General features: G+C 42.8%; 1 protein-coding gene and 1 long non-coding RNA gene across 12 annotated transcripts in view; one reads left to right on the top strand and one right to left on the bottom strand.

The window, feature by feature from the left end:
- Positions 1-20379, top strand: part of LOC111260829 (gamma-aminobutyric acid receptor subunit beta) — a 32420-nt gene extending 12041 nt beyond the window's left edge. For 2 of the 11 annotated variants that reach the window (XR_015311209.1, XR_015311212.1), the window contains exons 6-14: positions 1698-1817; positions 1963-2124; positions 5593-5757; positions 5894-5995; positions 6213-6269; positions 7040-7153; positions 7976-8336; positions 9217-9525; positions 15651-20379. Coding sequence is in view for 4 of the 11 variants with exons in the window: in XM_022833868.2 (XP_022689603.1) it covers positions 1698-1817; positions 1963-2124; positions 5593-5757; positions 5894-5995; positions 6213-6269; positions 7040-7153; positions 7976-8317 (1062 nt within the window). In the remaining 7 variants the exon portion in view is untranslated. Of the gene's footprint in view, positions 1-1697; positions 1818-1962; positions 2125-5592; positions 5758-5893; positions 5996-6212; positions 6270-7039; positions 7154-7975; positions 8337-8747; positions 8896-9116; positions 9526-15650 lie in introns of those variants that run through there. The other 9 variants (XR_002680566.2, XR_015311211.1, XR_015311210.1 and 6 more) reach the window with 9 other exon arrangements.
- LOC111260832 (uncharacterized) overlaps positions 4096-23936 on the bottom strand; it is a 31230-nt gene continuing 11389 nt past the window's right edge. Inside the window, exons 3-4 of the long non-coding RNA XR_002680569.2 lie at positions 17179-23820; positions 4096-4976 (exon numbers count right to left, since the gene is read on the bottom strand). This is a non-coding gene — a long non-coding RNA (uncharacterized LOC111260832). The remainder of the gene's footprint in view (positions 4977-17178; positions 23821-23936) is intronic.

Raw genomic sequence — 23936 nt, 5'->3', positions numbered from 1 at the left:
CTATGTGCTTTCTTATAGAGTATTTGTAATGATTTTTTGATGTTCCGATATTTTAGGGGCTACTTTCATTTTTCCAGCCGTAAGAGTGTTAACCTCACGTAAAAACGGCAGTCAAAGCTGTCGATGCTTTCTTGCTACGGTAGAAAGCCCACTCCAAAGCAATGCTCTCTAGGGCCAACAGCCCCGTGGTCCATATCGTGTAGTCTTATACCAGTGCGAATCTCTAGCACATATTGTACGTATGGCTCAGTTTGTTGTTGGTAACTACCTAACTTACGAGTGAGTCTCTATGAATAGGCATTAATTTAATAGCCAGTTAGGCTAGCAATTTAACATCGCTAGCCAGCGGGTCAGTAGGAGGGGGGTAAATGATGCAGCACGCGACCGGTTGACTTCTTTGCCTATTCGTGTTTATTGCCGATGCCTCACAGCCCTCTAGAAAGGATGAGTTGTGTACACTTTTCGAGCACACCTGCAATAATAACAGTTCACCTATCACAGTAAAGAAAGTCCCACTATATCCCTTTGGCCCAGCTGCATTTACCGTCAGCCTTCGTCAAACAACTTCGTGCTTCGTAAAAGCACTTCGTTATTCGTAGAAACGCAAATGAGCCATATTGTTTGCTTTTAACTAAACCGACTGCCTCCGTCACAGCAGCGTTAACTGGTCAAACTCTCAGTGACAGTTACCATTGGCATGCCCCATAAGGGCCGACGTGCACGGCAACAGGGGCGTTCGGAAAAACCAGCACGAGTTAACTGGCTAACAAGCATTTGAACGTACGCGACTTTCATCTCGACCACTGTAATTAGCTATAAAAATAATACGTGGATTGCCTGAGATGAACAGACGAGATGGCGGATCGTTGACGGTGCCACAGCCTCGTGATCGACATTTTTTCCTTTCCAGCGCTTTATATCGCGGAACTATGACCATCCGAAATGCGCACACCTATAATACAAGCCTCATTTTTCGTGCATTGTACAATTAGAACGATAGTGAGGCTTCACTCGAACATCAGGAAAACTTTGGACGCCTGCGGGACCTAAACGGTACAAAGTCAATTGGAAGTAGATCTGATAGACTGGAATTTGGTCTTTTCGATAAATTTGCTTACTGAGGAGCATATAGGCATCCCGAACCGTTGAAACCGCAACCATAAGGAATAGGTTGGTTTACAGTGACTGTGTCGGTCGGCTAACTCGGTAGGTAAAAATCAAGAGTTGGTTTTTTTTTCCTTAAACAATACTATACAATAGGCAATTGTGTATAGTGTGTTCTATAGTACGGCAGCGTAACGTTTGTACAGCACAGATTATTCCAGTACAACACATTATTTCATATAGAACTTTTGTAATGTCTGAATAATTCGTTTTCAATATATGCTTTACAGCTGCTTGAGAACTAATATTACGGGTTTTGTATTTATTCGATGTTCCTTGTTCGCTCCTTCACTCGCCCGTCTTGCTCAAAAAAAATCGTGCCTCGTTCTAAGTAATTGTATGTACATACTCTGTATGAATGTCCGAGCAAATAGTACTAGTGTCTCGTTTTGAATATTAAGTTAAGATTCAGCTCGGCCTTTGAGTCGTAGTTGGTCAGGTGTAGTCGTAAATTGAAATGTTCAAGTTGATGGAAGAAGTTCCTCTTTGACAAATTGGCTCGGAGTTAAGCACGGAGATGCAAATGATTACAGGTAACTCTTAGCACGGGAAACTACTCCCGGTTGGTGTGTGAAATTCGGTTCGGTCGAGCCATGGGTTATTATCTGATTCAAATCTACATTCCTGCTGGTCTTATTGTGGTCATCTCGTGGGTAAGCATCACCGAATACATATATTGTTTGCGAATCATCCCTGTCTGTGAAACTTCTAAATCACGGTCTATTGTTATGGCCCAAGCATAGATTATTCATCGATATATGTTCAGTGACCTTATTTCATCTGATTGTAATTTTATAGGTATCCTTCTGGCTACATCGTAACGCTACTCCGGCTCGCGTGGCGCTCGGAGTCACTACCGTGCTGACAATGACCACCCTTATGTCAAGCACTAATTCTCAACTGCCTAAAATATCATATGTTAAATCGATCGACGTCTACCTAGGAACGTGTTTCGTTATGGTACGTACATCAGTGCGTGACGATTTGCTTCGAAATTAGGTAAGTAACGGTATCATTGTAATACGTCTAAGCGATACACGCGCTGGATGGGTCTGCTTTCGTTTGTCGAACTTTTCCGTGTCTACTACTTCAGCATTAGACACTCCATATATTTCAACCCTTTCTGTCAAATATGATCCGTCTAACTTAACTTAGTTATTATCCGCCGAAATCAATTACCCCACAGGCACTAACATTTGGTGACTTTGTCGCTCAGTGCTGGCAAACGCATCTTTCCTAGCAACGATATGGCTTTTTGGGTATATTAGGCCGGTGTTAATCAGTTTGTCAGCTAAAGGAGGGGCGCGTCCGTAGCAGAAGATCTGTTACGATCATTTTCGGACAGCGATTTTCGAAAGGCCGACCCGTGATAAGTTTTAGTTAAACGCTGGTCTCCAAGCATCCTAATCTTATTCGGGGGTTAGCGCGTGCAACACTGTGTACTTCGTTTAGGCCAATGTAGGCTATGCCAAGCTGGCACAAATTCGTTAACGAAACACACACAATTCATATCCTAAACAAAACACATCACTGAGGCTACCCCATCGAATGTGTTTTTCCTCAAATCAAACAGCACCTGTCGCTAGAGGGAAGCGTAGCAAACTTCAGTCGTCACCGAGGCTGTATGAACGCTACACACATGCCTTGGACAGGCAATTTAAGTTAAGCATAAGCCTTAGATGCTTCTTGACTAGAAAAATGTCAGGTGGATATGATGCATTCTGGAGCTACTTCCGCTGAGCGTATAGAACGATGCTTAACGCGTGAAAATTAATTGGTCATCATCGACGGAATATTAGTACTACTGTTCGGCGAGTATTAGCCCTATGGTGAGAACATCTCATCTAAGTGAATGATAAATAATAATGCTAGCTAACATCATCCGTGTATCAGCTTCTAGACGGATACCGGAATTCGTACTAATGCCGCTCGGTTAATAGACAACGGGCTATGAACGCTTTTTCTCCCTGTCGTTCGTTCTGGTTTTACTAATTGATGAGCGCGATACGCGTGACGTGCGCATCAGTGCATCATGGTATGTCGAGCACGTTTTTGGCATGAATAGCAGCGATCGTGTTGACGCTGCTCTTTCTTCTCCAGTAACAGTATTCGCCAGTCGACCGCCTACCGACCCAACCGACACGCTAGTGAAGCCCACTGGTGGAACTAATCTAGAGTTTATATCACGTATGTGATGTTGACTACTTGGATCGAGATGTGCCTAGAGAAGCGTGCACGCTCATGACTTCAGATGTGGAAAAGGAGCACAGGAATCCGGAGGGAGACTATCTGCGACCCTGATAGCCGTTGTGCCCCTAGACAGAACAGCGGCTACGAAGCAGCACAATCTAAGAAAGGGACTCATTATTACTTACCCCCTGGTCCTGTTTAGCTAGTTGTCCATGAAGGTGGCTTGCTTGGCTGCTTGACATCTGACAAACTATTTGAGAACACGGGATGCATCATTTGTGTTCGCATGACGCCACAAGTATTGGTATGAGACTTCGTAGAAGGGTTTTCTTCGCAACGGACCCAATATCGCAAAATGTTTTGACTGGCCTACAATGGCAAGTCAACATAAGAAAACCGACTGGCGTACTAACGTGCAAACAGTAATTAACAGCTCCGCAATTATATAGTGTGTGGTTTACCATCTGGGACTGTGCCCAGCAGCCATGCTATAGGTAATGTACAGAAACAGATGTGACAACTGGATGGAACGAAGACCTATCTTGTCCCACCATCTTGTGTACGTTCTAACTTACAAAGAGAGAAACATCGCTGACATTTGCAGCGATCTAGTTGAACAACTTCAACCTAAGAGCTAGCGTTAGACGAATCCGCTATTCTTAATATTATTGTATTAACGAGGCAAGCTTATATCGTACGCGATAAAAATAACTAATTGTTCGTTAAAATAGGACTCCCGTCTACTAAATGAGACATGAATTTTTATTTTGTTGGGTCTTTAACTTACACCTATTTACTACTAGGATTTAGCGATTTTCTTAACTTAAATTTAGCTAATTCAATTTCCTATTAATCAAATAATTATCCAACCCGCTCAAAACACAAGCGTTTACTGGAGGGTTTAGCGTGGTATTCGCATATAACGTTCTGATTCCGTTGGTCCTTAGTTGGTCATTATCAATACGGGAAAAAAACTATAGGATCCGTCAGGTAGATTTATCTAAATTTAGCATCTTATCTCTCATTACTTAACAGTCAGTCAAGGTATTTGTAATTTGATGCATATTATCGAAGACGTGAAAAAATACATTGCTTTTAGTAACGTTAACTTTTCTGTCGTCGTCCTGCCGATTGGTTTTGTCGTCGCTTTTCCCAACGAGCATTGAACACCACAAATTTCCTATAGACATTCTATAACGGTGATATGTATTCTGCTTTTTACTGTGAAATCGCTTTGAAAAGCGATCCACGCCTTTCGTTAATTTATCCATCTGGCCGGTAACTTGAAAGAGGTGAGGAGCCTAACGCTTCTCCTACTTAACAAAATATATGATTCATCTCCCTGTGGTGGCGATAACAAAGGCCCTGCTTCTATTCGTTCGACCCTAAAACCAATATCCCTGATCACGGAACAGGCGTGAGAACTTCGTGATCGTAGGCACGCATCTAGTTTGCCCTTCATTTATATAGCTAACGGGCGACCTGATTAGCTATCCAACAGCTTCTGTGAAGTTCGCATTTGTGGTAAGAAGCAGTCAGCGATACTAAGCCAACGAACAGTCGAGGAGAGACTTTCCCTCTGGACCAGCACGTCCGACGTCAACGGGTAGCATCAAAGCAATCTGTAAAAAAAGCTCAGCGTTGAGCTGTTTAGCGCTGAAGTCAGTTTCAACTATTCAACATAGGAAAGCATGGCGGGCGAAGAGTCATGACAATAGATTACTTTTGATATTTATCATCATGGTGACAGAAACGTTGTTTGTAAATCTGCCCGTATCTAGCTTATTTGCATGGGAAATGGCGTATGACCAAATCATTATACAGTTTCCTTCTGTTCAAGCGATTACAATGAAGCGTAAAACACCCGGTAATCGAAACAAAGTTGGTTACGCATCACGAACGGTGAGCGTATCCATAAAATTCTAATCTACTTATAGAAGAGGCTACCCTGATTATCTATTCTCAAGCATTGGTTCCAAGGTACGACTGATCGGTCCAATACCGTAAAATCTCCATACCAGATCAACCGGAATACTTAATGTCACTTTTAATAATTTGGCTCTTTATAGTAGGGCCAAGTTGGGACCGACTTTATGTAATGTATCAGCTACAACGACGATCGAATCGTTCGCGGCGGAAAAGTAAGTATACAATTAAAAAAAAAAGAAACAAACAGAAAAAAAGCTGAATCGACGCCAGAACTGCAAATATCAAGTAAATTCGTCTGACTCGTGACAGGTTTTTGCCTCGCTTCTGGAGTACGCCACGGTAGGCTATCTCGGAAAAAGAATTGCAATGCGAAAATCGAGGGCCCAGCAACAGGCCCAGGCTGCCGCGAAGGAGAAGGAAGAAAAGGAGAGCAAAGAGAAGAAACAAGACGAAGATGCGAAATCACAAAACCAGGTCAGGATCTGTTAAAAAAAAAAGCACTCTTAACATTTGCCGCGTCACAAAGTAAAAACTGGCCATATTAAAAAAACTAATACGACTATTAACTGTCACACATGCTGTCCTGTTTTGACATGTTTGCCTATTTCAGAACGAAATTAATAAAAGCAAAAGCGCCGAAAGTACAATACCAGCCAACCAAGATGTTTGCTCAAGTCCAAACCAGGAAGTGAATCCTATTTTAAAATCTATTGTAAGTGTCTTTTGTCCAGCGGAGCTACAGAGGACTGATAATCAAAGATCATTAATAGAAATCACACTGTTATTCATTACGTAACACATCTTTAATATTCTGGTTTTTTCTGATTGAGATTCTGATTCGTGTATGATTTCCTGCTGCGTTTTTAGCATAATTCTACATAGTAGTTGAGGTTCGATTAACGTGACCAGTCGTTTATGTGATATTACAGGGCTCATGTCAGGTGTGCCCCACCGTCACGCAGTACCGAGACTACCCATTTGGCATGGTAAATCAAACATTTACAATTATGAAGTAGACATACATACGTTAGATGATTACTGTCAATGTAAGTTTTTGAGCATTACATTAAGATCGACAGGATTACATAATATGAAGAATACGTCAAATAGAAGATCGCACGCGCTTGAACAGTCTGCCGCCTCTTGAGCGTTGATATAAAATCTATAGTGTGTTTTTGTATAGGCCAGGTAACCGGCAAATTGCACGCCAAACCGTAGACGCTATGATGGGAACTGTTGCACCCAAATATCTGGCCTGAGCATGACTACTGTGTACTCGTAAATTCTGACAATTTTGTACGTTGTCTGTATGCCTACTTATGCAACTGTATACCAGCTATAAGCATGCTTAGACTTCCGTACCGTAGTAGATATTGGCTTCGACGACGTCCTGCGCTTTTAAGCTAGGATCTATTGTGTCGGGCCTGTTAAAGATTACAATTACTTATGTTCAATTGACGTGCTCCGAGAGCATTTTTCTGCATGTCAAAGTTACGCATCGAAAGTACACGTTATTGACCTTTATCTGAAATCTCTTTGTAAGCAATGAATAAGGTGACTAAACGTCGTTAGAAATAGCTAAGCTTAGAAATTACACGTGCGGCGCCTAAAGTTACTCGTCTGATTCGCAGAAGAAGCCATTGGCAAGCGAACGATTGCAGTTGATGGAACTATCTAACATTGCCTAGTGCCGATATCGGAAGTTCTTATAATTCCTGTGTGTTTGTTGCATGCGTTGCTTACTTCATCTTCACAGGGTATGGTGGGGGGCCTGCGCAGGCGAGGAGTGGGAGACACTTGCTGCTCGAGTGTACCCGGGGGCTGTGGCTGCCCCTCAGGGGGCAACCCTACGCCTCAACCAATGTCAATGGTAAGGTTCCTATTTATAAGAGCTCGTATAGCTACAATTGCCAACGTTGCTGACTCCAATCTTTTGTCATTGTATCCTACCCAGATACGACGTTACATACAATCAGCCGAGAAAATTAAACATACATACTAATTTTGAAGTGTGTGCACTGGGAATTGTCATCTAGCTGTCTAGACTATTGCAAGCGCCCGCGTAAACAAGCTGAGATAACGAGCTGACACAGAGCTAACCTGAACTGGCATTTAACCAACACGTCTACTACTGTAGTATCTCATTGAGTGCGAATTCGGCGACGTCACACGACAATCAATAGGAAAGTTTGCTGATTGGCCCACTTTTTCAACTACTAATTGCTTTTTGGGAAAGTCTAAGTACCTTGTATAGTCAGAATCGTAATGGCCACCCCAACCTACTGTTCGTTTCTCGTTAACGTAAAGCCCCTGTAAATCTTCTGTGCACTGATTAATTCAACACACGACACATCGATTTATATTAACATACTACTATTATGGTAGTCTATATAGCTGCAATGGTGCTTGAAATGCTCAAAGACCTTTCATTCGCGCTTCAACATAAATGAAACTCGAAAAATATAACGTATATGTATATGTACGTTATATTTTTATATATGTTTCTATATGGTGCCAGCTTCCACAAAGAGAGAGAGAGGGGTATTTTTATTGCCAATAGTCGATTCCTAATGGGTGTGCAGCACGGGTCTATGTTTCTCTAATTAAACTCTCTCTAATGAGAAACAATCAATTGGGTGTGCGTGTGCGTGTGTGTGGGGGGGGCGGGGGGATGGGGGCGCACCACTAATAGCAGGAGGTGCGGCTAAAGATGATCTCGGACGGTCCCGCGCGTCCGGAGTCGAAGACGTCGGCGATGCCGGTGACGCCCGGAGGCGGGGCGGCCTCCGGCGCCAACGGAGCGCCTCCTTCGGTCCCCTCGGCCCCGTCGTCGGGGGGGCCTCCGGCTGACGCCACGCAGCTCGAGGCCACCGCCTTCATCAAGAATCCCAACAAACTGTTCGGGGTGTCGCCCTCCGACATCGACAAGTATTCACGGGTCATCTTCCCCGTTTGCTTCGTCTGCTTCCAGCTAATGTACTGGATTATCTACACTCACATCAGCGACATTCTGCCCGAAGAGATCGAGGGCTAGAACAGATGACATTTTATAGGTGAATACACGTATACGAGTTTTTTTCTGCAGAGACAAACGGACCAATATCACTATCGGTCACAGTTCAGTAAATACTTAGTGATTATAAGTACTGTCATGATGATAGCGTAACAAAGAAATTAGAGGATACTTGACGACGCTAATTCGTACTTTCCTAGGATGATATAGTATTGTTATAGTTAGAATTTTTCCCGCATAATGAACTTAATTGATTGGTACATTCGTTCAGTTATAAGTTTGCCTTTGGGTGCGTACTTGCAAGCAGCGCACGATACGGTTTCTCTAATTGGTAGCTACGAACTGTTCGTAATGTATTCGCGAATATCTCTTCATATCTATGCTCAGAACTGACAGTTGATCCTATAATGCGTGGAGCTAGTCACTATCTATTCGAGACCAATCTTTTCAGCTATAGTCATCGGCTGACGAATGACGCCAATGTCTCGCACTCCCGAAAATGCTTGCCCGATCGTTTTGTCACTGGTGTGCTGCCTGCAAGACATTTCCATTGAAGGTTAGGTACGCGGCCTTTCGACGAGGACAAACACAATTTGCGAGTATGTCTTGCGCGTTGTTGATTACGAGTCAAAGCTGATCGGCCTATTAGAGATTCACCAATCCAGTAGTTGGTTAGCCGCTCCGATATAGATTTGCAATCACAAAGATACGTAGCGTATCCTACCTCGCGATAGATTCAAGCGCGTTTTATTAAGTTAAACTGCCTAATCTGGTTCGATTCGTTAACTTAACTTTCATTATTAATCATTTCTGGTTAAAGGTGTTCTTGTCAAATTTATTCACCGTTTAACACACGGCTGGATACTGTGATCGTACACAGACTCGACCTAATGTTCTCTTGGTCTGTGGCTCCCTTGCAGGTCGTAGACTGCAGCCGGGCTAACGTACGTTAACAAAAAAAAAAAAAAAAAAAGGCAAGCAAACAAATAGCTAATAAATATAAAGCAGTCCGTCATCGTAAGCAACAATACGGCACAAGTTACTCTCACCGCTATCGCTCTTACTAAGACGAATTACTTTGCCATCTCAGTAATCATCGAAGTACTTATGGCTAGTTAACGAGTTTTAAAGAGCAACTCGGTAATGGCTCGCTTCGACAACTCAGCACTCAACCAACGCGTTTATTACTGCGGCAGCAGAAGAAACAAGAAAAGGTCGATTAGACAAAGGTATCCGCCGGCAACAGATAACAGCAGAAGACAAATAGATAAATAGTACGCACGCAGGACATGTTGACAGGCAACGCAACGTACAAAGCGAGCATCGTTTTCTTTTGCCCTAGAAGAAAGAGCGACGCTAGCGACGTTATCTTGCAAGGACGGTTGATTTCGCAAGTTTTTATTCCCCTTTTTATTATTATTAATTCTATTTCGAGACAATGGCAGTAATAGTAGTGAGTACGACGACGGTTTCATTCTACTATTATTATAGATAGAACTGAGAAAGTAATGTGTAAATTGACGTTTGACGTTAATATTACTCACAAACACACATCGAGGCATTGGGAAAACGGCTGGGATCACAGAAGATCGGATTGGCCAAACGAGTCAAATTCGACGAGATGACTTTGTTCGTCATAATAATGATAAGAAGATTACTAATTTACGATAGTTTGAATGGTCAGTAAACAGAACAGGGCCATAAGCGCGCAAGTAGTTCGATCGCTTGGCATCGACAGAAACAGGCATTTACATTTTCAGTATGAGGAACAAAAGGCGGCGGCAGCGGCAGCAGCAGCAGCAGAAGCAGAAGCAGAAGCAGAATTAAGGTAGCGCATAGATATATTGACACTAGTGTAGCGGCCGCCATACCAGAACGTGCTGTCCTCCTGATTAAACGCGAGTGAAGAAGGGAAGCATCGAAGAAAAGAAAAGGAAAAAAAAATACACATACAGATACTTTTACTGATGATCGTTAGACGACTATGCCAAATACCACTGTATAGCAAATAGAGCTCTCCTATTCACTGCTGTTGCCAAGGCGAGAAAAAAAAGCAAAAGCGTTCTCATTTGAGGGCAGACGAAACATGGGAAGACAGGAACGAATTCACAAAGCAGAACATGCCATACTGGACGATGTCGGATGATGACGGCGACGAAGGATGATGACGGCGATGATATCTATCCCTGCGAAAACGTTTTACGTTAGCAGACATAAATTGGTCCAATTGTTGTCATTACTAACTAGGCTTGTTATCAATATCGCATTCGTTTATTTACCCGCGGAAGAAGCAAACAACAGTGATTACCGTAACGACACGAAATCAGGAGGCAGCTAGAATTGTTATTAATATATACATACATATAGAGTGCGTATATCAACGGACCCGTGGAAAATTTCTTTGTATAACGTTTGCGTGATGACTACTAGTTATTGTTCCTATTAAGTTGTTGTTGTTGTTATTATTATTATCTTTTTTTTTTTTGATAATTATTATACTGTTAGAGATGTTGTTGAGTGTGTTATATTATCTGTAAAATAGCTACACGATAATATTAGCTGCGAAAACAAAAAGAACATAGACTGCGAAAAAGGAAGACTGCGAAGAAAGTAAAACAACTAGTACAACGTGACTCGTAATAGTGACGATAATAACGACTATTATTAGATAATTAGTAGTATTAATATTGTTGTTAATCCTGTTATTACGCCTTTCATTACAATAGTGACAACATAAGTAAGTGCTGTCGACGGAAAATGATGACAATGATTTCTAGTAAAACAACTGAGATTGGAACGCGAGCCGAGCAACGATGTCACAAGCATAATGAGATGGTAGATCGCAAAGAAACATCTGTCAGCGCTAGAAAATCTTCTGCTGCAGACCGGGCGACAAACCCAAATCTTAGCCATCACGAACAGTTCTGTTCTCCTCTACCACTTCTGAAATTCTAATTAGTTAGAGCTGCTATTTCGACCTACATTATCGTACTGTTGTCATCGCTAAGCACGCTCAAAACCTAACACCTTGCCAAGCGGCGTGATTTTATACACAGTTCGTATAGGACTTGAACGCCGAGCATACAGACAACGGGAAACAGAGAAAGCAAGCGACCGACCGACCGACCGACCGACCGACCGACTGACCAGTCAGTCAGTCAGTCAGCCAAACAAGCCGATTTTTGCTCGTTGTCTGACCCATCGCAATGATGTTTTCGAACGAGTTCTTCTCGACACATCGCGTGGTCTCGGCGCTTAATCCTGCACGACCCAGAAATCACTCTAGCGTCGCGCGAACTCTTCCACCGCAAAGATGCGTGCAAAGACCCTACACAGTAACGATGCTATGAACTCTACGAATGCAAAAACAGCATTCTATCCGTACAATGATAAGACGCAGAACACACATGAAATTTTATTGTTGACGGTGCAATACCAGGCCAATCAAATACAGTTGACTTTGAAGGCAACACCAGAACATTCATACAGCCATACATAACCACATTCGCAGCAGCAGTCAGTTTACACATAAAAAAAAAACCCTAAAAAGAGGAATAGGGGAAAAAAGCCAACAAACATGAAACAATAACGAAAACCAAATAAAAACAGCTGATCATAATAATAGTCGTAATAATAGGCGAAACCGTACTATTGCTGCTGCTGCTGCTGCTGCTGCTGCTGCTACTACTACTACTACTACTACTACTACTACTACTACTACTCTGGTTAACAAAAACTCTATACATAGGAATATCAGTATTAGCAAGTAAGGTACATACTTGATTGAAGATAGTTGGCTAGTGATCAGCCGAAATCGATCATCTTCACGCAGTTTCTCATTAAAAATCGACCCGGGTCTAAGTGGCTACTAAAATCAAAAACAACCCAAGCTAACCAGACAAATGGAAAGAACCGAACGAAGGAGAATTCGCAATAGTCGGACAGCGTCAGAAAGCACGCCTCGTCTCCAGCGGCCAAAGTAATGGCTAGACAGAATAGAAATGACGCAAAGATTAGTAACTGAAATAACGAAAAGTAGCAGCGCGTGCTTCAATCGACGAGCAAGCGCAGTATGATTACTGTGTAATAATATGAGGCACGATACTGCATCTACTTATAGCTTCTATCGTATATATCTAACGGGAGAGAGACACAAAACTGGACATAAGAGACCAGCGCAGCAACAGCACTTGAAAAAAATCCAGCCCGGATAAAACTTAACAAACCTAAGCCGAAGTTTCTACTCGGTAAATGCCAGCGACAGCGGAAGTGAAGCTCGCAATGAGAACATGTTCGACGTTCTATCAACGTAAAACGACCATGATCCATGGCTAATTGTGAGCGAACTGAAGACCGAGTGAAACAGCAATATGAAGAAGCCGATAATAGCGGCCTCTCGAAGATGGAACGCAGCTTTCTTTCAAAAGGTCGCGTCTTCGTCGAATAGGCCCACTGGCGAAAGTTGTTCCGCCTCTCAGTCACATCCATATAATAGTAGAATCGCATAGCAGTTGAATGGCTACTATTCGTAGACGAAGCTAGCCGTCCACAGGAACAAACTATTATCGGCTTAGAGATACACTGAAGAGACAATAAACACAAACAAAGTAAACGAGTAGCTCGTTTTCGTCATCAGTGGGTATACATACATATATCTCGGAATAAGCAATATAATAGCGGTAGCGGCCTGCCTACTAGAACGTCACGCGACAAGATACAATAGCTGCGGCAAGAGACTTTCTCGCCTACAGCTCACGACGTGTCACCTACGAAACCGACCGCACAGACAGAACGAAGCTATTTGACAACGACGACCCCCTAAACAATTCGTTATTTATCGAATCTTTGTCTCGGTCCTTTATCCAAAATAATAATTGGCAAATTGGTTATTTCTTATATTAAGATAAGATTAACCTAGTTCTAGACAAACGCCCTCTCTAACTTCTGCATTTGTTAGAACCGAAAACGTAAACAGGATGATACTGACTAGAAAATTAACCAGTGCAACAGAGTCTGTTACCGTAACATAACAAGGATTCAGAAAGGATTTTCTTTTCCCTCATTTTAACATGTTTGAATCTATATAACCAAGGGGAACAGTTTCTTGATCAGGGCACCCTCTCATCATTCCCTTGTCCTTTCCGCTCAATGTGGCTACGCTGCAGGAAAAAAGGGTCTAGGAGCTAAAGAGACCTAAACGAACAATACACTCATGCATGTAGAAAGTAGACTTTTATGAAACAGAATGTTGTTCATGCTACAAACGGAACCATGTAAAGAAAACCTAACGGAAGCGTTAAAATCTACTTGGAGAAGCGGAGCTACCGTTTGAAACACTACTGCGATGGAAATTGGCGGACAAAAATAATGCTAGCTTCAATAATTTGACTCAAATACAGACTGCATAATTATCTAGGATCTACAATGGCTCGATAGGGTTCATGCAAACAGGGTAGATAACGAGGCGGTTAGACGGACAAAACGTGACGCCAGTAAAAGCACGTCCAAATATAGGCAACACGATAATAACAGCCACAACCGACCATGGTCACAACACCACAGTATATATATATATATATATATGGTGTTCTGAGCGAGCTAGAGTCGCAAACACAGATGCAGACAAAGTTCTGAAAAAGTAACATTTGCCTATAAGTTCCTTGTATTTGATAGAGTTGTTTTTATTTGACGAGTAAAAACAATCGACCGAATTCATGAAGTCGTGAAATAAAATCAACATCTCTTTGAAGTGCTGGCTATTTCTAGCAGCTAATTTAAGCCATGACACCCTAAGGAGCTTGTAACAAATACACGACAATTCCATGTGTGCTACAATATTTACATAAACCAAGAGGTAGGAAATGGCACAAAAAAGGCACATCGATGGACACTAGCTGGACATCAGACTGACACTGAGAAAGTGAACGTTCCCTATTAGATAAACTAATTTCGAAAAACTCGGTACCATTTTTATTTCGAGAAAGCCAAAGCGAACGAACGCAGTGATGCTCATTACAAGTTCCTAGTCAACATCATAAGACAAAGATATGAGAAAATTATTTTTCACGTAACTGAAACCGGCAGACGCGCAGAATCCGTCCAACTTATTAGCTAAACAACTGTACTCCAGTTTATTGGTTGACAATCGAGCCATTGCTGACGATTGTGTTTCTCCGGAGTTACGAAGTTGACTCTCATTATGGCCACAACGTCTCTGTTTTGCCTTCCACATTACGTACTCGAAAAAAAAAAAAATATTGTTCCTTATAACTCATCGACCTTGTGACGATCGAACTTGCTCGATATTACCCACGGGACAAAGTTAAGAGCTCACGCCAATTATTGAAAAAAAAGTGAGTTTTGATGGCTGGAACCCGGGTCTGTATCGGCCGCCATCTTCGACACTTGGCGGTCGATTAAAAACCAATCAGACCCACAAATTCCTCGTCGCTGCAGAAATCAAATATAGGAAAGCTGCAATGATATCGTTGCACTCATTATCAAGCCTATGAAAAGGTAGACATTACAGGTTTATAATTACGCCAATAGCTAAAAACACTCGGAATTCAAATTCTTATCCTCTAAACAACTGGGGGTCATTTTGCAACGTTTAATAAAGAATTGTAATGCGAACATAAAAACTATTATAACTATTAAACAGCTTGAAACTTCCGACCAATCATTTATTAAAACACTCTGCCTCTGTATGCAGAGGCATCATTACACTGAACAAGCAGAAATTTTCTCCCGTTATGCAATTGGAATTGTTTGTACTATACCGGCGGCCCAGTGAGTTTAGACCAGCTCAACGATACTATCACGGACATTAAAAAAGTATCTGCTAGAAATTTCAAGTATAATATTTTTGTTAGAAACAATCAATTATATTATTACGCCACTTTCTTTACCCTATTTATAACAGGGTGAAGTTTATTTCGGCCTGGGTGAGAAAGCGTCTTGTCGGGTTGCTATGATTATTCTTTTGCGCACTGTATTCCGCTTCATAGGCGTAATTTTGTGTGTGTTTGTATTTGGTCTCAATAATGTCGAACTCTCGATGTTAGCCAAGAGTGATTCGCTCAGCCGTTCACTGAACAACACATTTACACAGCATACATACGTCAGATATGACGTAGGTCACTGAAACGGATGTGTGGTTATAACACAGATCTCATGCAGTGATGATAATAGGATCACGTAGCAACAAGGTGGAAACCGGCTAGAGTGCGGCCCGTCCGGGTACTACAACCATATCCCTGGACACATTCGAGCTCTCAGGCCTCGTGACGGCGTATGGCTCCGCAAAGAACGAAAAACATGTCCTAATTATACTCTGTCTTCTTCTTTTGCTCAGGACAGATGAGGACGCCAGCGAAGGGTGTCAGGGCCAAGTCGGCGTGTCTACAGAATACAAGTCCATGGTGATAGAACTATCTTCTCGCAACTGCTAAGCGGCGAACCGCTGATACCAAACAATTGACAGCAACACCAGAAGTCAACGCGATAAAAACAACAATACCAACAACTAACAAGGCAACAAATAAACATTGCTAAACTGATAAAAAGAGACGATCTGTTGATTTCAAATCGAACTTCACGCAAGATCAGCAATGGAACTTCTAATAAATACGAGCTTCAGACCGGTGCCGGTCGTGGCAACTGGTTGATTTACAATGATGATCATGGAATAAAAAAGATGAAAATAACAATAATAGTATTGATAAAGACTAATGTTAGAAGATACTAAAAAGAGGGCTGACATGGAATTGAAAGAGCGAGCGACAGACAGACAGACAGAAAGAAACTCCAGCGCAGGGATTCCAGCGACAGTTTAGTTACGTACTAGTATAATAGTAGTAATGATAATAATAATACTCCGACGTACAAATAAATGTAAGCAAGCTATTCCGAAACACACATATACACATACATGACCTCATACACGAAAGGCGAAAAACAAGCGACAGAAAAAAAACATGAAGCGTGAAAGACGGAGAGATTGATGGGACAGATGATGTTGGTGACGATTATCATGCTGATGATGATCAAAATAATACCCAGAGAGAGAGAGAGCGAGCGAGCGAGCGAGAGAAAGGTAAAGAGAAAGAGAGAGAGAGAGAGAGAGAGAGAGAGAGAGAGAGAGAGAATGTTGTTTTGAGCTGGAAATAATGATAATGTAGAGGCCGCTAAAGATGTTACCATGAAAATGATGCGACTGCATCCACCGGTCAATACGATGAAATGATGACAACTACGATGATGGAGAACTACAAAGAACAACATAACAACCCAAGAATATATAAGACCGAAGAATAATCTCGAAACAAGATAGAAAAACACAAGCAGACAGAAAGAAAAGAAAAATGCATGCGCTATATATATATATATATATCACATACATTTTTCTTATATATATATATATATATATATATATTTAAGGAGACGCAGGACAGAAGAAGACGAGTAGGAACGGATAATATGTTTAGAAATCGTCCGAGTGCGCGATTGAGTTAATGGCCGGCAGCGGTGGCGTGCAACGATTACGCGTTGCAACGAGGGCAGTTTATAAAACACGGAACATATTGTCGCATTCGGGCAATCCTTGAGTCTCGCCCACCATAAAGCGCCACAACGATACCGCATGAAGTCGTTGTTGAAACCTGCGTATGTCACGAGGTCAAAGATCACCGATTGTTGGACATGTTCCAATTACTATCAAAGTGTGGCTGACACTCCTCCCGCAGACGCCGAGGAACCCAGCGAACACAAACCATGAGTTTTCGCCATATGGAAGCGAGGCATGGATACTGTCGTTAAAAAAATGGGGGTGGGCAGTGAGTTACCAGCTGATTGTACTCCACACTAACGCATCCCCTACGCACCGTTTAGCCGGCCGTGTCAAAGCGCCTATAGACTGGTGAGCTGGCCCCAGGGCCGTAGATGCCAAATTTTCCTTTGTAGTCCTGAGCCCTTACGATTGCTCAACAAATATAAGTACATATATCAACTCATGTCGACCTAGACTTCGTCAGCACCCAGTTATGATGATGATTGTTGATATTACTACCGTAATTATGATACAAACAAGAGATATATACGTGCACAGTATCTTTTTAAATCTTCCGAAAGTACCTATTGAATTGCAATCATCTAAGTTTTAAAGTTAAAGCAACACCGCCCTTCAGGGTCTCGTTGATGTCGAGCAGTAAGCGCCACCAGTATTTCGCCTCCAATAATAAACCAGCTACACCAAATCCACTCTGTCTATCCGTAACCACCACATTTTCCATTGCACATCACGATGTCTAAGTATTCTTTCCTCCTGACTGATTTTCTTTTCTCGACATCCTTTCCTCAGCCCGCGCCCTTATTTTCCCTGAGACACTCAATCTGATGTGCAGACGAGTCATTATCACAAGTTGATGGGTGCCGTCGATGGTCGGCCGACGTACTACAAACTCTGGGCGTATACGGGATCGCTTTGCGGTTAGAACCAGGAACCAATTCGGCTACAGGGCGATCATGTTTGTACTCACACAAAAAGAACAACATGAACGCAATCATCACGCAAACTCACATACAAGTAAATAAGTAAACGAACCTTCATAGTATTCAACATAACAACAGCAACAAACAGACGAGTGACCATATAAATTATAACTGATATACAATGAATCGTCGTCACAATGCACACGGCAGTACCCACAGACATGCTTGTCAGTACGTGCAGTGACGACAACACCTATGGAAGCAACCGTGATGCATTGTCTCTGTATGTGAGATGCAGGTAATTGTCGACTAACAGCACATGCGAACATAAACAGATTCTGCCACAGTAAAAATCCCCGCAGGACACAAGTCACATATAGGTGACAGAACGACGCCTTTAAGTCTTCAAAATTTTATGTGAAGAGAAAGTAATTATAAAACGGATTATTTTCAGTTCGCTCCTTCTAATTCTTATTGCGCAATGAATGATTTGAAGGGTTGCAACTGACCAAATCAACATTAGTCAGACCAAAGAAGGCCGCCAGCTCAGGTTAATTTGCCGCTCAGGACATGACACTGGAGGTCAGTAACGAAACACGGTGCTTCAATTACACAAAAACAATGCGTTGCTCAATGTTATCTTTGTGCGTTGGGCTTCGACATGGCCAGAAACGTTGCACCGATACGGAAGACATATGTACGTCGTTGTCAAACAAAAATACGTTTCTAAACAAAATCATGCTATAGACAAGTTAGTCCAGTGAAAATAATAGTCATATGTCGTATAGAACTTTTACGTACTGTTGACAAAACTCTATGTAAAATATGCGTGTCCGCCATTTCTATTCTGAACCTCTCATTTGTTCCCCTACATACATACATACATGCATACACATTTAGCCGAACCAAAGCGGTAAATCGGAATACACCGCAGAAGCAGGGTCAAGCCGAAGAGAAAAAGGAGATTTTTATTTCAAAATAACCCCTTAGGTCTCTTTAATGAAGGCAAACGCTTTATGATGGTCTTTTTTTTGTTAGGACCCGGGGGGGGACGACGACGACGACGACGACGACGAGTACGGTAGCAGAAGCAAAGTACGCCAAGAAAATCTTTATAACAAGTACTGTGTACTGTATGGGAAGAAGCCGCAAAATACACACACGGCTACGATTTTGTTTACAGGCACACAGGTTCAAAACTGGGGTGTGAAATAGTTTCATCGATATTAATGCACGACAAAAGTATTCTTGACAGAGCGAAAATAAGGAGTAAATCATTAAATCGTCTTGAATAGTAATAATGGTGCGAGGGACGACAAAATCATCTGTCACAGTACACAAGTTACTTATGAAAGCCTCCAACGTTTGAAACGCGTTGACGTCTTAGAGATATGCCTCAAAGTTACCATGTCTAATAGAATAACGTAAGTAAGCAAAAAGCAATGTTTTTCCTGACGAAGCATGGTTTGTTGCGTGTCCTATTCAGACACTCAGGGCATAAGAAAAGGAAATGGGTAAACATCATGAGGCTGCTCTTCAAATGACATCATTCATCGTATATATATGGGGGTGGGTGGGTGGTTGTGTGTGTGTGTGTGTTGGCGTGTGACTGCAATAACACAATAAATATATTATGAAGGCCATAAAGTGACAGATGGTAGATGAAATGATTTCATTATAGATGCTTATTCGTATATAGCAAACAGCATTGAATAGAATAGAGATCGGGACGATCAACAGTGTACCAAGACATGGTTGGCGTAGCAGCTAGTTGTCTTAGCTTGAGGCTTAATGCGGCCAAAGGTTATCCAGCTGAAATTGGGCATAAACGACTAAGCCAAATGTTGATATCCTTGCAGATTCTCTTTTCGCTTGAGTCTAGCTAGCAAGGGAGGCTCTGCAAACTTTCTCGCAAAGGACAACAGCAACAAGTCGTCCTTTATAACATTCACTAAATAATCACCACTCAACATTATTCCGAATAAGTTGGCTCTACACGTAATAACGTTTGCATAAAGTTACAGTAGAAGCGGCGGTGAGAACGATGCCTCCCCTGTCCGTAGCCCCCATTGAGACGGCGGCCCAAATCTCACAGTGTGACAACGAACACAGTGGATTGAATTGAGACACACAGTGGGTGATATCGTATAGCTTTTCTGCCTATCGTAACTACCCGTAATCACTCACGGAGCAGGGGAATGCTTGTTTGTTGATCGTCCCACACAGTCGACGCGAATGATGAACGGATCGCACAGACGCCACAAAACGAACAATAATAAACAATAATAACAATGGTAGTCAACCGTTAAAACCATATAGAGTGAACACTGACACGTATACACACATGACGATAAAAGTTCAATTGAATTATAAGTGCTAATAATATCTAAGTTGATAGTAGAGCTGATGAAAGTTGATGTTATACGAGAATACAACAACAACAACAACAACAACAGCAGCAACAACAACAACAACAATAATTACAATGAAACTACTAATAATAATTAAGCTAAAACGAAGGAAGCTTTGGATTGCTTTTGTAAAAATAATCGAATAAACTGATTCATTTACGATTAACGAAAAAAAAGAACAAACGCGTAATTACTTAATGAAGTGCGTAATAACTTCATTCCGTGTTCCGTAACAGGCTGAAGGGCAAGTAGAAGTTTAGCTCTGGCATATTTTTGCTAGAATACATAGCTTTCGGTTCTACTGACCGGCGATGATTAATCCTGGCATTTACAGTTAAATGATATAAATAGTAATGTTTTCTCTGCTTCTTTTTTCGGTAAAATACCAAATCGCAAGCCCGCACAGAAATTAATAACGAATAAAGGTCAGTAAGAATATACCAATTATAATTAATATTTTGATGGAGTATTCCTTTTATTCTATGCAAATCTACAATAACTCAGTTAATAAATAAAGACTCCAATAGACGCATCCCGTTCGTTACGTACCATGCGGTCGTCTAATGTTAAGTGTTACAACAAGCGTACATATACGTCATGAGGCTATTGGTGCCGAGAGGTTCCCGCCCCAGGCAAAAAATGATATTAATATTCGTGAAGGAGTACTAGAGGGAGTGGGAACCCGATGGTTGAGCTAAAGTTAAAACGGAGGACGTCCCGCTCTGCATTTCAATCGTTTCGCGTGTGGGCGAGAGAGTTGTGTCGGGAGAGAGAGGCCAAGGGGCGGAATTGGCTTGCATCTCATTCTGCCCTCTCGCACCGAACTCCAGTCAGTGCTCACTTACTCCGCATTTGCCCTCCATCCAACGGCTGCGCGCGTTAAGCCTCTGCCACCCCCCTGCCGGACGGACCCCTTCCCCGCAGCAAACCCCTTTGAAGAGCAAAATGACAACGTTGCTTTGAGCCGATAGCCGTTGACGAAAGAAAACTGTAGCCATTATTATCATTACCTCAACGGGACGTGGAGTTACGTTTATTTTTTCAAGAAATTTTATTCGTACTGTCTTTTTTTAAACGTATTTTAATGTTCTATGTGCGTGTGTTTCGTGTGTTCTAAATACAAATCTATTCAGTGTCAAATAGAGTCAGCTAGAAAAAAGAAAAAAAGTATATATCTATATATATATATATATATATATATTACGTACGCTCTTTGCGCCGCACCACCATCACCACTATCAGCAGTAGCAGCAGCCAGGCCACCCACTGGCGCAGCCCAGTGAGAGCTAGGACGCCGCTAAAGTCTAATGCCCCGCCACGCCCGCGACTGAAACGCCTCCGCCGATCCGCTATAAGCTTCTACTCATCGTTGATGGCCGAACAAAGGAGCGCCCTGCACGGCCCATTCGAACTCGTGAGTACACTCCCTCTCCTGACGTGTGGTCCTACCCATTGGGCGTGCGCCCTGCGCTAGGCCCCCGCTGAGGGCGCCGCCTGACGCACGAGAGAGGACACATGGAGGAGCGTTTGGCGTACGGGGTACGACGGTTCGGCAGTTCGTGGTCGACGGCCTTCCTCCACTCGCCGCCATTTGGAAACCCTCCCGGCGATCTACTCCCTCTCACGCGGGCTCCAGGGACTGGCTCCAGCGCCTGCCTCCGGCACGCTTGCAGAGCAAACTCAACAACAACAGAAACCCTCTTTTCGGTCTAGCACGAGCACAACAGGGAGTTCGACTAGCCACTCAACCTTTTCCACGTTCAGCCCGCCTTTACTCTCCTTTGTTCGTCTTTATTCCCTTTCCTTCGCCTTCGTGTTCATGGATCGCCGCTGCCTCCGCCAGCGAAACCCCTCACTCTTTTCCCTGTGAGGCGCATGCCGTTTATCCTCGCGCCTGCTGCTTCACGGGCCCCCATTACTCAGACTTTTATCCCCTAATTTTGTCGTGTACACGATGCTGGTTTGTAGGAACAATGACGCTGCTAACCTATAGCAGGCTATAACGAACATGTCATAGCGGGACAAACCACAAAATTTCGGGGCTTCGAAAGGTCTGGAAAACGTTATAGATTTTGCACTTGCTTTTTCCAAGTCAAACAAACAGACCGCAGGCACGTTTGCTCCATTCGGTGACAAAGAGAAAGGGAGCTGCGGTGGCCCGAAGTATTATGCACTCACTTGCGCGTATGTGTATGTATATATATAGAGCAGTACACTGGCACGGCCGAGCGTTCTTGGCCATATCCCCTCCGCCGCTAATGAACATCAGGCCTTGGCAGGAAAGGGGCCTGTTAGAAGCAGCCCCATCAAAAGGGGGTGCGGCTCTACGCCACGTTCATGAAGTCTGCATGGTGCGGCGAACCTTCCTCTTAAGTATGCTTCCTCTCCCTTTCCCAAGAATCATCATCGGCAGTAGCAGCAATAGAAACAGAGGTGCCTGAAAGTAGGTCAAGCTACGAATTTAGGAAATGTACCAAAGACCCGATTGGCCATCAGCAAATGATACCGTTACCACGCAGCATTGAAGTTGATTATTATATACGGAGTCACTGTGGGGACAAGCGGCCGCTGCAGCTGTGGTCGCGGCAATCGGCGCTGCTGTCGCTGAGCCTTTACTTCCTTGCCATCATCCCAGGCCGCTTCCTGTTCGACGTTTAGCGGGAAGGGGACTCCCATAGGAATCGAGCGTTCGCTCTCTCTCCTCAGCCCAAAGTGCGGCCAGGACAATAGTATGTATGTAATGGTGTCGCTGCTAGCGTGCACGGCACGGCCTGAACAAATTGGGACCCACCCCCGGGAGGTCCTTCTATCAACCTACCAAACCACTCGCTTCTGCACGTAAATTATATCATATGATAATAATGTTAACACCCATATTAACAGTAGGAATATACAATCGTCATGCCTAAGGACAACCGTCATTGCGTAAGGGCGGAAATAATAATGTTTTTGAACTCAAACTGATTATAGTGACTCTCTCGATCTGCAGTAAACACCCAAAAACCTTGCTTGAAATGTGTGTATTCGGTTTAGTTAGCTACCATCAACAAAGAGCAACTACTCTTACATGGTTTGTAACGATTCGCTATCCTGGCAAACCAATGACAAGTCGCGTAATATTTGAAAAGGACCATACGCACCCGATCAACATCTGTGAGTCCTCGGTCAAAAGAGAGGTGCGTAATCTATGCCACCGCATTCGCACGTTTCCCGCACCATTTAACAGCTGCATGCATATAGAAGCGGTCCAGAGAAAGACCGTACAGAGGCCAGTTTCAGATGGAAGCAAACTACTCTGATTCACATAATGGACTTCGTTCTATCGCTCAGTTTTAATTAGTTTTTTTCATTTGTTTATCCCTATTGATGTATGTGAAACTCATCATTTGCGACACGACTCTACGTTAAGTGGCTCATACGAACACTTCTTATAATTCTCGTTTATGTCTAGACGAAGCTAGCTATTTCGATCGACTACATCAGCAGGAATGAGCTATACATCATCAAACAAACACTTCATCAGAATTGTCGAAATATAATATCTCCTGTCGATTTTGTTGTCCATATGATTCCAGCAACCAAGGGTCCAGACAGATCCATTGTAAGGCGACAAGTTTTAGCCTCCTAGAAGATTGAATTGAGAAGTCTTAGAACATTGAATCTCGTATGTATGTGTGGAGGGGCGTGCTTGAAGGATTACACCTTTTCTAGCAAAATGGACTAACCTTCAGCGACCATAA

Source organism: Varroa jacobsoni, unplaced genomic scaffold, assembly GCF_002532875.2.
Source record: "Varroa jacobsoni isolate VJ856 unplaced genomic scaffold, vjacob_1.0 scaffold_482, whole genome shotgun sequence".
Lineage (NCBI taxonomy): Eukaryota > Metazoa > Arthropoda > Arachnida > Mesostigmata > Varroidae > Varroa > Varroa jacobsoni.
The sequence above is the reverse complement of the archived record's forward strand: the minus strand, read 5'-3'. Positions and strand labels throughout refer to the sequence as shown.